Source organism: Leptodactylus fuscus, chromosome 7 (genome assembly GCF_031893055.1).
Source record: "Leptodactylus fuscus isolate aLepFus1 chromosome 7, aLepFus1.hap2, whole genome shotgun sequence".
In the NCBI taxonomy this organism is placed as follows: Eukaryota; Metazoa; Chordata; class Amphibia; order Anura; family Leptodactylidae; genus Leptodactylus; species Leptodactylus fuscus.
Genome location: NC_134271.1, coordinates 101,476,905 through 101,492,283, shown reverse-complemented (window position 1 = coordinate 101,492,283; position 15,379 = coordinate 101,476,905). Strand labels below are relative to the sequence as shown.

At 42.0% G+C, this 15,379-nt stretch overlaps 1 protein-coding gene across 1 annotated transcript in view; it reads right to left on the bottom strand.

Moving 5' to 3' along the window:
- Positions 1 to 15,379, bottom strand: part of ASPG (asparaginase) — a 66,297-nt gene that overhangs the window by 25,133 nt on the left and 25,785 nt on the right. The window contains exons 6-8 of the mRNA XM_075282665.1: positions 13,339 to 13,465; positions 5,727 to 5,839; positions 5,437 to 5,622 (exon numbers count right to left, since the gene is read on the bottom strand). Of these exons, the coding sequence (XP_075138766.1) occupies positions 5,437 to 5,622; positions 5,727 to 5,839; positions 13,339 to 13,465 (426 nt within the window). The remainder of the gene's footprint in view (positions 1 to 5,436; positions 5,623 to 5,726; positions 5,840 to 13,338; positions 13,466 to 15,379) is intronic.

The window sequence follows — 15,379 nt, the reverse complement described above, 5'->3', positions numbered from 1 at the left end:
CTTCCCTGGCGCTCTTTTTGCACCAATAACTGTGCAGGGGAGGTGGGACAGGAACTACGACAGCGGAGACATCGAAAAAAAAAAAATCGGAAAAAGTAATTGGCTGGCTAAATCAGGTGACCCCCACTTTATACGAATAGTGGATTTAATATCTGGGTCATATGAGACTGTGAACTATGCGACTGAGACAGGGATAGATGTACAGGCAGGGTTAGCTAGGGATTAGCTTTATTTAGGTGGGAATGTTACTGAAACAGCTTTTTGGGGCTCTCTCTCGTCGGGATCCCTGTTAGCTTGCAATATGCGGGAGCTGACTTTTTCCCATAGGAATGCATTGACCAGCGTTGATTGGCCAAATGCCATACAGAGTAAAGCATTCGGCCAATCAACAGTGGTTCTGCCGGAGGAGGCGGAGTCTAAGATCGGTCCACAGCAGTCTCCATTCTGGTCCGATCTCAGATGTAGCAGCGTTGAGCGCACGCTGTGCTCTGCTACACCCTCAGATGCAGCAGAGCTGAACGTGCGCTCAACGCTGCTACATCACAGGTGTAGCAGAGCTGTGCGCTCAACACTGCTACATCTGAGATCGGACCAGAATGGAGACTGCTATGGACCAATCTTACACTCCGCCTCCTCACAGACGAGCCTCCGGCAGAACCAGCATTGCTTAGCCGAATGCTGTACACTGTATGGCATTCGGCCAATCAACGCTGGTCAATGCATTCCTATGGGAAAAAAGTCAGCTCCCGCATATCGCAAGCTGACAGGAATCCCAACGTAATATAGTGCCTTGGGCATGTTAGATGCCCCCAGACATGCTTCCCCTGCTGTCCCAGTTGCATTCCAGGGTGTTGGCATCATTTCCTGGGGTGTCATAGTGGACTCTGTGACCCTCCTGAGTTGAATTGTGGGTTCCCGTGAAACTAAGCATTTTTCCCCATAGACTATAATGGGGTTCGATATTCGTTCGAATAGTCGAATATTGAGAGGCTATTCGAAACAAATATCGAATATTTTACTGTTCGCTCATCTTTAATAAAGGGGTAATCCACTTTTTTTTTTTTATTTTTTATAATTGATGGTCTATCCTTAGCGTGTCGGCCACTGCTGCTAGTTAGACCAAGGAGAGCTATATAATATGCCGAGTTTCTGTTTTCTGTAGGAATCTCTTATCACTACAATGATGATCACAGCTATCAATTATAGATAAATAAGACACAATAGGAGATTTCATAGCTCAGGTTGGGTTCACATCTTCGCTCGGGGACTATTCCCCATTCCGCTGCAGGACTATTCTCTCATCATTTTTCAGGTGAAAACCCAGCAGACCCCATTATAGTATAAGCAGATTGGGTGTCCGTTTTCTGGGTCCCCCCAAGTGGACCTGAAGAACAGAAACTCGAACACATGTGTGAACCTAGCGTAATCTAATCCCATTTCTATAGAGGTCATACAGCATGGCTAGAAAACTCTCCCATAGAAGTAAATCGGGTATGCTCCTTATTACTGTTTCTATGATCCATGGTCCATCTCCAGGACACAGAAAGTCACAAGTTATTTAAGATTTGGTGGCAAGAGTTGGAATTGCAAGATTTTTAATATTTATATATAATATAATATAATATAATATATATATATATATATATATATATATATATATATATATATGGGAAAATTAAACACAAACAAAAATTCATAAGCATAAAAACGTGATCATTTTCTTGCAACACTTTCCCTTTAATCCACACATTTATTCTTTGACATTTTTATGTTCTGGCCAAATAACCACTTGACCTATCTGCGTGACCACCATTTCAGTACATGGGGAGTGGGCAGAGAAAGTGTACAATGTGGTACCTCTTCAAGCTATAGAGCATATAAATTAAAGAACTGTCTTTTATATGTAAAAAAGATTCCCCTGGTGATAAATAGGTCATTCAGGTTACAGCATAAGGGCTCCATGTTCAGGCTGAGCCACATTAATTGACTGAACAACCAAAGAGAGAAGAGGTACATGCAAAAACTGCACAAGAAGTCAAGCAAGACAATCCAGACAAGGGGTATAGGAATGAGAAAAAACTGGAAGTGATGTGCTATTAGTATAGATAGCGAGAGAATTATATCCTATGTGGGTTCCTTCACAGACCATAGTAATTGGTCTAGCAGGCTGCAACAATGGTCTGTAAGAAGACCCCATGGGAACTCAGAATGAGTAGCAGAGAAAGGAGAGAAATCAAGTGGAAGCTAAAATGTTCAACTTTTGTAATATACTTTGTATTTCAATATGTCGCCATGCTACAAAGTATCAGTGTAAGTCAACTGTAATATCTGGGAGTAAATGGGATTGCGAAGACCGGATGTAACGGCAACCACTTGTCCGCCTTGAGAAGTATGACTGGAATGTCTTATTCGAATGGCAGTGTTCACAGGCTTGTAAGCCATGAAAAAAATACTGCCTGCACTATTTGTTCATGGATTAGACTATTGGACTGTTTTTACTGAACAGATTCACCCAATGATGTCCATGAGAAAAAAAAAAAAGTAAAATAAAAAAACAAAAAAACAAAACAAAAAACAAAACACATACTGTTGTGAGTGTAGGATCCATGCAGCACCAGAGTGTTGAATATAACCTTAGTCTGTACGGTGTTATACCTCTGGCTTGTAGACAATAATGTCATGATTCATTGACATCACAAGCAGAAAATCTAGAAATGGTTTCAGAAACTTTCTAAAACCAGAAGGTGATAAAATTCTGAGTTTTGAGCTACTGAGGAGATCACAGTCGAGGGGTGACAGCACTCAGTCCGTCTGTTTCCACGACTATGACATGGCAGACTTTTTCTGAAATGACAGGTTATTTCCCTAAGCTTTCTGTACATTGAAATGGAAAAGCCCTTTAAGCCCTGCTACGGTCTGTTTTCAGATGGTTGCTGTGTGACAGTTTCTAACATTGTGTGTGCTCATAACATACCGTATACACCCGAGTATAAGCTGAGTTTTTCAGCACAGATTTTGTGCTGAAAAAGTGCTCCTCAGCTTATACTAGAGTCCTGGCGGGGGTCTGCCAGGAAGGCAGATCCCCCCCTCCCCCGGCAGGAGCATAGCGATGCTATGGGCCCCGGCACCCGCCCCGGTGTCTATATGCCGGGTCCGGATGCCGGGTTTGTAAGTGTAATGGCGCCGCTCTGCAGAGCGGTCGCAAGAGAAACCGGCACCTCCGCTGTAACGCTTACAGCGGAAATGCTGAAGCTTATGCCTGCGATCTCTGGTTGTACTAGATTTATTTTTTTTCCTTTACCAATAGTGACAAAGAAAATGTCGCTTTCAGTTTCAAAAAGAGCCAGCACTAGTGTGAACTTAGCTTAAGCGTTTAAGTAGCACCCAAGTGATGCCAATCCAACGCTTATGATTAAATGATCATCAGCAAATGTGACTACCTCTATAAAAGCAGACATTTTGGAAGTTTGCTGATATGGAGCATTCAGGTGTGTGTTAACAATACAGAGGAGGAAAGACATCAGTGATGTCTCAATGATCTTAGACAAGCAATTGTTGCAGCCTTTTATCTGGCAAAGGAAATAAGGCCATTTACAATCTATTTAAACTTCATCATTCTACAGTGAGAAAGATTATTCACAAGTGGAAACTATTCAAGAGTGGACACCCCAAATCAACCCATCCCAAAAGCTACATTAAAAACGATACAACCTCCTGTTTGAAAGTTCAATGTCTTCTCTGATCGCGGGCATTAAGTCCTCAGCAAAGTTTAAAAACATCCCCTGGGGCCGATCCCCACCGGCCCCATACCTGAAAAAAATGCAGTCCGGCTCCTGCGCTACGAGGTTGCAGGAGCCAACCTGTTCCAGTGACAGCCGGGAGCCTACTGAAGGCTCCCAGGCCTCTCATAGTAATATTACTATTGCGGCTGGTCTATGACCAGGCCGCAATAGTAATGCATAGAATCTCCCATAGACTGCAATACACTTGCAATAAAATAGTTAAAAAAAAAAAAAAAAAAAAAGTTTAAAAAATAAATAATAAATTTAAAAAAAATCCAAATTACATCCTCCCTCTAGAATACATATGAAAATAGAAAATTACTATGATACACATACACATTAGGTATCCGTGTGTCTGAAAATGCCTGGTCCACTAATATTTTTCCTGTACGGTGTATGTCAAAAACAAACCACAAACCACCGTGTTTTGTTTTTTTTTTACCGTTTTGCCTTTAAATAAAACGTGATCTAAGCAATAGACATTCACCAAAATGGTATAATTAAAAAGTACATCTGGCCCCACAAAAAAACACCCTATACATCCCCGTTGTAGGGTCACCTGTCAATGTGGCCTTGCAGCTGTTGCTAAACTAAAGCTACCATATATTAAATATTTTACCATTTTTTGCTTTAAATTCCCCCCCCCCCCCATTTTCCTCCTCTAAAGCCTAGGTGTGTCTTGTAGTCCGAAAAATACAGTTCTTACAGTTCTTTGTTTTTCACACACGGGTTTTTCATTCTGGCTTCACTTTTGTTAAATAATGAAACAATGGAATCTGTTGTGTGTTGTTGTTCATTTGAGGTTGTATTTATTCATTTTTAAGATCTTCTAAGCATTAGATTTTTTTAAAATTATGCTGTGATCTGCAAAACCATAGAATTCAAAGAGGGTGTACTTTGTTTTTCTCATGATAGTACATAAAGGTGTTTTTTAGGACTATGATTGACTGCTTTGAAACCTGTAATTCTTACCAAGCACGGCACCATACATTATATACTGTCTGTGCTTGGTATTGCAGCCCAACCCCATTATATAACTTGGCAGGCAGCCTTCCCTCCTCTCTGTTCCGACTACAGCATAGTCTTCCTCACATCTCCTCTACACCCACCCATGCGACATACAAAACATTCCAACTATTGGAACAACTAAAAGTTGAGTTGATCTAGACCTGTCTTAACAGTCTGTTACTTTGCAATGACTGATGGAGAAGCGGACTGACTCTCTATTGATCAGTGGAGCAGCGACATCCCAAAGCAGACAGGAGTACTGCTTGTTATGTCCTCTCACTATGCTGTGAGGATGGCGCAAAGACCCTTTACCCCACTGTTTCCAAAGTGAAAAAGAAATAAATTCTCAGCCCATGGGGCTGCCCCCTTCAACAAGGTGCCCTAGTAGCCATGTTGATCATCAGAGGTGATGCCATATTGCTAGGATGTGCCTCCACCTCCTCAATGGAGAGGGTCTTTGGTTCCCCACTAATCCTAACTTCGCTCAGAAAAGAAAATGCAACATGATCTGCATTTGAATGGAGCTGCTCTGTCATGCATGGGATCTGAGGGCATCCTTGCAATATGTACTCACTTTTAATAGCGGTAACACTCCCCCATAAAGTTTTAAGGTTTTTTTTTTCGTTTTTTTTGTGTAGATACAGACCTTTCCAGTGGCATAAGACTCGGTAACAGAGCCCCGTAAACACTGTGTGCAGTTAATAATCGCCACCCCGCGCTCTGTGGCTGCCTTCAGTTCTTGGAGTAAATCAATTCGGCAATCTGGGGCATTTCCAGTGCCATAGGTCTCGAGCACAATGCCTTCCATGGGTGGTTGAAGAAAAGCTTTCACCTGTACAACGAATGACAATATAATATTAAACTGTGTTCTGACCCCCAAGTGAGATATTTAACTATTCATTTAAAGTCCCCCATTCAAGCAATAAGTATACGTACAGTGGCAGCAGTGATTCCAGGAAATATTCGGAGAAGACCCACATTTCTGTTCATGTCTGTGTGCACGTGGAACTTCTTCGTAGTGTTTGCTCTCCAAACAGTTTCCCAATTAACTAGAAAATTAAGAACAATACTTAGTATTCAGAAAGCAAGCCATATTTCATGACAGGTTATGTGTAAAGCCTGAATAATGGAAATCAAAACTTAAAAAATGCCCTTCAGTACACATCAAATGTGAACTGAGACTTGATTGGATGAAGTTGCAAAGAGGTGCCTGAGGCTGCACTACTGAGATTAGTGGTGACCTTGTGCAGATTCAAATTAATATATACATTGATATGACCATGCATACACATAAGAAAATATAAGTATACATACGTGGCAGAATTACGCCTGGTTCACACTAGCGTTCAGTTTTCCGTTTTTCAGCTCTGCTTGGGGACCCGAAAAATAGAAACCCTATCCACTTTAAAAGTGGTTACCTGTGGAAACCCAAGGGTCCCATACATTGGGAGCCCCTGAACAGTCAAACATGGACACCACAGTTTCTTGTTGAAAATGAATATACGTTCATTGGACAAGTTTACCAGGACGCAACAAGACCTATAGGGGTCTGCATTGTGGCTTTTGTTTATATCGGAAACCACAAGATTGTAAAGGGTTTGTCACAAGACAACCTTATTGATTTTCAATAGAGTAATATTATGGTGATGTGGTAGAATCAGATTCAGATGTGAACTCAACCCAATATAAAGAAAAACACACAATCTGGAACAGTACAGGATACAGAAATTTTTTTTTGTAAAATGGAAGTCAATAGAAACAGGATGAAAAAGAATAGACAACCTGATCAAAAGGTAACTTTTTAATAACAGCAAAAATAAAATCAAATGCAAAATTAAAATGATATACCATGGTGTCAAATGGGGCCCACTGAAATTTCCCCATGGTGGAACTATTAAAGGATTATTTTATCTTAATACTCTCTTCTCAGTATAGAGACTATAAAAATGGGACTTTCCTCGTGTGTGTTTCTGTTTTTAAGTTTTTAGCTCTAACATTCATTGTCCTTAAATAACCAGAAACCCAGATGGCTTGAGTAGATGTGAATACCATGAAAGGTTGAACATGACGAACACGTCCTTTGTGTTACAAGTATAACAGAGGAAACGAAACATAGCACAAAAAGCTGCGTGATATGGAACCTGCCTTACTGGTGGAGAACAAGTCAACTCGGATATTGTCCTATTAAAAATTCTAAAAGTACCTTATCACAGTATGTAACAAAGCCCCAAAATAACAAGGAGCTTCCATATAAGACAAGTGTTTTTACTTTAACTTACATCTACATTCTGCATTTGAGAAGTTGCATTAGTTTAAAGGGGCTGTCCCATCTCAAGGATCCTATCTATACTGCTAGTTTATGTGGATTTAAGACTTTTCCTAAATACATTGCTTCAGCAAAACTGTTTTGTTTGGCTGCTATCTGAGATTATTCACTTCATTGCTTACACTGTGTTTCCATAACCAGGGACATGGGGATGATCTTATCTCCCCGCCCTGGACAAGTGACGTAGCTCCCTGCTCTCAAGGGGGAGCTGAGTGCTCCGTGCTTGTATTTCTGAGCTCTTTATCTCCAGCTCTTCCAGTTATCAGTTGGCTGATTAAATTTTGCCAATAAGGGCTGAGACAGGGAGCCCATTAAATACAGACATAAAACTGAGTTTACTGCAAATTGACTTCTGGTCCTGTAGCATGTAAGTTTGGGATTCTCATCACCTATCAAATCCAGCTCTGCTACATCAGCTTCATCTTGTGCATCTTCCAGTGATACTGTGCTAATTTATTTACAACCATCCCTCATTACTGACTGCAAACATGTACTGCTATGCAGAGAGATAGCAGAGCTGGCTTTGTCTGTGAGACATGGTGGCTCAGTGGTTAGCACTGCAGCCTTGCAGCGCTGGAGTCCTGGGTTCAAATCTCACCCAGGACAACATCTGCAAGGAGTTTGTATGTTCTCCCCGTGTTTGCGTGGGTTACCTCCGGGTACTCCGGTTTCCTCCCACACATCAAAAGACATACTGATAGGGAATTTAGATTGTGAGCCCTATATGGGACAGTGACTGTCAATGTCTGTAAAGCGCTGCGGAATATGATGGCGCTATATAAGTAAGCATAATAAATAATAATAATAATAATAATAATAATGAGACAGCAAGTGAAACCTTGCTCACCAATTTACTGAGAAAACCAGGAAGTGAACAGAGCACACAGCCTGCATGTGGTGAACTAACTGGGGAGTTGGGAATACCCCTTTAAGGTCTCATGCACACAGTAAAAATGTAAGCATGCACTTTGAACGTTTGAACATGAAGTCGCTATGGGTTTCCATTACAGTCAATATGCCATCTAAGCCTAAGGCGTTATTGCACAAGGACACATCATGGACCCAAATATTCTAAATACTATGGAGTTGTAACCCGGCCTCCATATAAGTCTATGGACTCATGCTCATTTACCTCAGATTTCATACAAAAAGCATATTACATAAATAATCAGGTTCCATAAACAAAATTCTCTTTCATAGGAAGGTAGGGACCCACAAGCTGGAGAGATGCAATGTTGTGTTGTAAATAGTAAGAGAAAACCTTATTGTAAAGAAAAAGTTTAACAAAAAATTCACATGAGGAAACACAGATGGAACAGTGCTATGTGTGTCATTTAACACTTTCTGCAGAATTCTGAGGGTTAGTCTCCATTTCATGGTTTAACAGCAGAATGCAATCTCAACACTGCTACATCTACAGAATTTTCATTTGTGAATATACAACATTGTGTAAAGTGATACAGTAAGTGTGGTGTCTCAGTTGCTCTCTCCAAAGGCTGTCGAAGTTAATCCCCAGCAAATAGAATCCATTATAAACAGAAATATCACCGCCACCCACATACATTATCAAAACATCAAACCATCCTACGCGTATAACTCAGCTTCAACATAGGTTTAGGATACAGTCAGGAGCTTTGATGGATGAAACACATCTATTAAAGAAGCTCTGCCTCCCTAAACACTGTTTTATATGCAGGCCCTATACAGTTTGCATCAGGTCACTGGCTTGGTTACTTGGACGCCCTTCACAGCCAATAATATTTCCACAGGAAAGTCTCCTATCAGCAGCACTGAAGAAATTCTTAAAATAACAACTCCCTAAGGAGTGGCGCATCCACTCGAGTTATGAAATCAGACTAGCCTGGTGGCTTTTAATGACAGCTCAGCACAGGCCACACAGAAATCAGGTTAAACAATGAGCCTCAAATTCAAGGTATTAAGATCCCCTCCACCTCAAAAAAGTGGGATTCAGAGGAGTGATAATATAGAGTTGATGAGGAATTATCAGTCTTAAACTGGCCATATAAATTACACTGCCCAAACTGCTGATTTCGGTGGGAGCAGCCAAATATCTGATGTATATGACTTTCCCACAATGGCAGGTGTAATACCCTCAGGTACGGCTGAATTTCAGCCAAAGCTGACAGTACATGTGTATTGGGGGGCAGGAGAGATAGCAGCCACAAAGATTTGACTCACAGCTATTGTGTATGGCCAGAATTAGGTAACAAATACTGGACCTATACCAGGTTTCCCACATTGGCTCCATCTACCAACCTCTCTTGTGCTGCACCTATAAAGTGCAATACAGGACTTGTCCTTCACACCACTACATGTAAATCATATGTATACATACGTACCTAGTATCATGTACTAATAAGAATAAGGCTGTATTCACACTGAGTAACGCTGGCATTTTTTGTGCTTATTTTTGCACATAGCGCCGCGTTAACGCCACGTATACGCCTGTCAACGCCACCGCAAAATAGTGTGGCGTTAACGCGGTGCTATGTGCAAAAATAAGCACAAAAAACGCCAGCGTTACTCAGTGTGAATACAGCCTTAGGATGTGTGACCAGTCGATGTGATTTAGAAATGCCCAAAGTACTTGCCTGTTGTTGATCTACTACACAGAACAAGCATTTCCACTTCACATAGAATTCTTTGCACATCTGCGAGCTCGAGCATGCAGAGTATTCTTTAGTATTTCGCTGTGTGCTTTAGATATTTTTGGTAAAATACTGTATGTTTGCACCTTTACCATGTGATTTGACAGAGCTCTTCGCGTCACAGTGACTCAGTGGCTAGCACTTTTGCCTTGCTGTTATAGGTCTTAAACTGATCAAGAGTAACATCTCCATGGATTTTGTATGTTCTCCATTTATTTATGTGGGTTTCCTACGGGTACTGGGTACTCTGGTTCCTCCAACACTCCAAAAACATACAGATAGCTTAATTTGGTAGGTAGATTGTGAACCGCAGGACAGAGAAGATCCAAAGTGAGTGATGACAATCTCTGTGCAGAGCTGTGGAATATGTTGAACCTTGCAGTGCGCTTTGTTTGTATGATAGCGGTGTTTTTTCACATCCATTAATCTCTATGACCCCATACACACATCCTTGTATTACTTGTATTATCACAGGCCAGAGTATGCAGCAGTGAGCCCAAGGCAAAACTCCGGACAGGTCCCATACCTATACCTAGCAAGGACAGGTCCCTAGATGAAATGAATGGACCCGTGGATGTCATCCAGGTACCACCCGTCTGTTTCACTATGGACAGGCTACACACACAAGGTTGAGTGTATATTAGGCTGATGCTTCACTGATTTCGGGACAATATTTTATTCCCCTATCCCAAGGTCCCCTTCCATTTCCATTCCTTTGCAATTCTACTAATAGCTTTGGCACCCAATGTGGTAATGAATAAATAAACTAACAAGTAGATCTCCACCATCCACCTTCAATGGGGTGTAAACCTGAGCAGCTTAGAAAATACAAGAGGAGCACCATTGGTATAATCTTGTTTGCGAAACAAGAGCTCCAGGAGTCCCAGAAGCATCAGCTAGGTGTGTAGTCAGTTTTCATGACATGACAGGTTCTCTTTCCAGAAAATACTGTCAAGAAATCTATAATTAACAGTTATTTGCTTGGATACTCAGGTGCTTGAGGGAGTCCTGTGCCTGGGGAACTCTGGTTACTATGTGGCCACTCGACTACTATGGTACTCCGGACTTGACACAAAGACTGTTATGTGGATACTCCGGCTGGGTCACTAGGCTCTTTATGCAGCTATTATAGATTGGGTACACAGATTAGCACACTGCAGTTATGGAGGCACCTAGGCTGGAGGAGTACTATCTGATGAACTCTGCTGGGATAAAAATATTAATGATAATATTAAAGATAAGTCAATAATACCAGATGATTGAGGATTCTACATCTGACAACTAAATGCAATATAGGACTACTATAGGCCAGTATGAACCAAGGATCAATCACTAGAAGAGGTCCCAAATAGAGGGACTAAGGTTCAATTTCCATCCTCATAAAATAATAAATTTGCTCACCAATAAAAAACTAGTGAGCAAAAGTGTATTTAAAAGCCCAGTGACCACCTATTTCTCATGTCATGACTCTCATTAGTTTCGGAAGAGGCTACAAAATATTAGTTATTTATTAAGACTGACCTTTATTCCTTATGGAGGCATAGACTTCCTAACTGGAACAAATATTTTCATTTATCCCTAACTAATTCATTGGAAACTGACTATATTAAGTCTATTTATCCACAGACTAAACAGTAATAATACCCTCGCTGATATTAGTCAGTCACTGATCTAAGAACAAATAATCTGACAGTCCCCTCACCCAACACGTTTTGCCATATACTGGCGGCCTCAGGGGTGCATGGGGCAATAACGGTCTTTGGCTCAAGTCCATGGATAAATAGCATAACTTAATTTGCAGGGCAACAAGATAAAGTCCACAGGCATTATTATTACTACACTAATAAAAGTTATATTTGAGCAGTGGAAATTGAACTATAGTCCATCTATATGGGCCCTACACTGACCACCACTACCGATCAGCTGTTCTCAGCAGCCAATACACAGAGAATGGCGCAGGAAGCAGACAGCTTTGTTCAACATGTAGTGACCAGACCACAGTATTGCTCATCAGCTCCCATTCACTTGGCTCAGCCACTATACAGAGCTTGCGATAGACCAATAACTTTAGCCCAGAAAATTCCTTTAAGGCTACGTCCCCAGGGAACAATCATGGCGACAGTGCATTGAGGTTTTTTCCACAGCACTTATCACAGAAAGCCCGCAGATTTCCTCTGCAGACTGTGTACTTTCATTATACCGATAGGAATAATTGACATGCTGCGATTTCCAAAACTGCAATTGTTTTGGAAATCGCAGCATGTCCACTGTGCGTATTTTACCAATCTATGGGGATGGGATTCACTAGAATCCCATCCGCTACAATGCGACTGTAAAACGCCACGTTTCTTTACACAATGTGGGGCCCTGGCCTAAGGTAGAACAGGCCTAAGTAATGAATACACAGCAAGAATACACATCTCCAGTAAGGGATGTTCGGTACTATTCCGTTATCGGGCCAGCAGCAGCGCAGTTCAGCAGCAGCTTTCGGGACAGCAGTTCAGCAGCGGGAATTACAATGACATCCGAGGACTGCTGGCCCGATGCTTGTGCCCAGTAACCAGTACATCGATGACCCCCCTCCCCCATCCTTCTCCTCCTGCCAGTGCTGCCCCCCAGCTCTCCTTACATCTTCCCCGTACCCTCTCCCCGCCACACGACTAGGCCTCACCTCAGCGCTAGTACCGAGACCGAAAGGAAAGACACCGGGGCTCAATCCAGGCCCTGACAAGAAACACGCCGACTATAGGAACGGTGAGCTACAGCGAGCCGGAGGGACAAACTTTCTGCAGCGTCCGGCGGCTATCTAGTAGCATTCATTGCTCAAGATTTACGGTGAGGCCTATTACAGGGAGAGGGTACGGGGCAGATGTAAGAAGAGCTGGGGGGCAGCACTGGAAGGAAGAGGAGGATGAGGGCATCGATCGATGTACTGCCTACTACACACAAGCACGGCCTCTATCATCGGGCCAGCATCGGCTTAGTCATGTGGCGGGGAGAGGGTACGGGGTAGATGTAAGGAGAGCTGGGGGGCAGCACTGGAAGGAGGAGGAGATGGAGGGGGGGTCATTGATGTACTGGCTACTGGGCACAAGCATCGGGCCAGCAGTCCTCGGATGTCATTGTAATTCCCGCTGCTGAACTGAACTGCTGTCCCGAAAGCTGGTGCTGAAATGCGCTGCTGCTGGCCCGATAACGGAATAGTACCGGATGTTCAAATTTAGGAAATTAATATATTAATAGTCAGAAATTCACTAATCTATAGTATATTTGGTTAGCTGATTTCTGACAGTTTGTATATAGGATGTTTCTATAGGTTTCTCATCTCTCAAATCTAGGCAAAATCCTAAAGTCCAGATCCAGATCCTAAAAGAACATTCCGCAGGGGGATTCTAGAGCACAGAGAGGTGATAGAGGTGAAACTCCACTCTACCATAAAAATACAGCTTGTATTTGTTCTAGAAGACCAGTTTTATGACTTCACTCCGCTTCCGCTCACAAACAGACTCACATGTGGGATAAATTACAGGGATTAAATGGCTGGGCAGCTTACTTGTAATATCAACTTCAGCATTGGCAAGTGGAGGCAAGTTGGGAGATGTGAACGCATTGAAACTTCCAGCATCCACCTTAGTCACCCGGTTTCCCCTGTAGAGCTTGTGATGAAAATACAGACACACCTGAGAAAACCAAAGAGACAAGTCAGAAGAACAGAGCAAGTGTTACAACATGACAGACCTGCCCTATAATGAACAATTACTACAGCGGATAATCATAAAGATATCGTGGCTATACAGGTATCCCAGGAGGCCCCAAGTCTGACGTCTATTAGACTTACAGAAAATTTTGCAATACTGGAACTAGAAAGAATATATGATACAGTCAAGTTGCCTTTTTAGGACAGATTCCTAAATCTCAAGTTCAGTTAGCAATATTCGAGGATGGGGTAATTGATAGTAAAATACCTACAGCAGGGGCCAGCAACTGTATAGATTCTAGTTGCTTAAAAACTACAAGTCCCAGCATGATCCACTCACTTCTATGGCAGTGCATACATGCTGGGATTTCTAGTTACACAACAGCTGGAGTGTGGAAGGAAGCCTACACCTGACCTGCAGTGTGAACTACCATCTAATCTGGTGCAGCTAGACTATCCAATCGTATCGTGGCCTAGTACACAATTATGTAACCACTGGGTGTAGCAGTACCAACATATGTTATCAGACAAAAAGGGGTACCCCCCAAAAGAAGTATACGTGAATTCCCTAAAACGTAACTTTTAATAAATATGAAATACAGCATGTGCCTTAAAATCGGTATAGAGGCCTCTCAAATAACAGATACTTGGACCTCATATGTTATCCACAAGGAGTCTGGAAGGACCAAAAGATATCTGCCCTCTCAAATTCATACACTATAATAATAGACTTAATGAAAGGAAGGCAGGTCTAAATTTGCCCCCTTCCTAGGACAAACTAGAACTCTCACAATAGATACAGTTTGATATATCCAGTTACTATTTAAATATGTTGCATCCTAATATATACTAGTCAGCCACTCGTCTAGTCCAGCACCTTAGAAGCTTAAGGCATTCCTTATCCACTTCCTAGTGTATAATAGATCGATCAACAGGTATTGGAAAGTGTTAAACGCCTCCCTCACAGCAGTGGTGTCAGATACACAGATAAAGGGTTCACTGCTGAGCCAGCTATGAGCAAAAGTATAAGCAGCACGTGAATGGAAAGTGTACAGCTCAGATATCTTCTGCCATGATATGGGTGGTCCTTTGTTAAGAAATCTTCAGCCCTTGGCCAGAGTGGCCAACTACAAAGAGCATCTCTCACTCTGGAAGACCTGTCCTGTTCTGCTATACACAGATAACCCTTTGTTTTTGAAGGAGCACCATGCAGTGCTTGCTTTAGCCTGTGGTGGAGCTGTAGGGAAAATGAACACCTACTAACAGGTCTCCTCACAGACTACACGGAGATGCTTTGTGATAAGATCCCTGTCAATGGTTCCTTCTAATAAGTAGGGATTGTTTTAAGTGAAAACCTTTTATTGCACCGACCACTAGGATTTGAACAGGTGCATACAAGACACATCTGTCTCTAAAGTTGTATTATTTTGACTTTCATGCACTCATTGTTACCTACAATTTGGTTCTGCTTTCTTGACACGTCTTATCTTTATATTGGTCTGAAACTGGACAACCCCTTTAATAATATGAAATAACTGCACATGGCTAATTTACATCCACCAGATTTATAGCATCTGTAACAGATGCCATAATACTAAAATAAACAGTACACAACAATACGCGATTCATCTCCCAGCAAAACAGGCTAAAGTGAATTTGTCAGTTCCTGGCCTGAATACAAAGAGCGCAATTAGCACAGGCCGTGTGTTGTGGAGCGGGGTTGACATTTACATACGAAGCGCAGTGGTGGAGGACGTGTTTTTTTCTGTCTCTGTGTGTACAGTGTTTAATGCTGCTTATCACTCTAATCCATTTAAATACTGTACACACATTAACAGGGAACATAAACACAATGTACGTGCAACATTTAACTACACGATACTCCAGACGAGAGAAC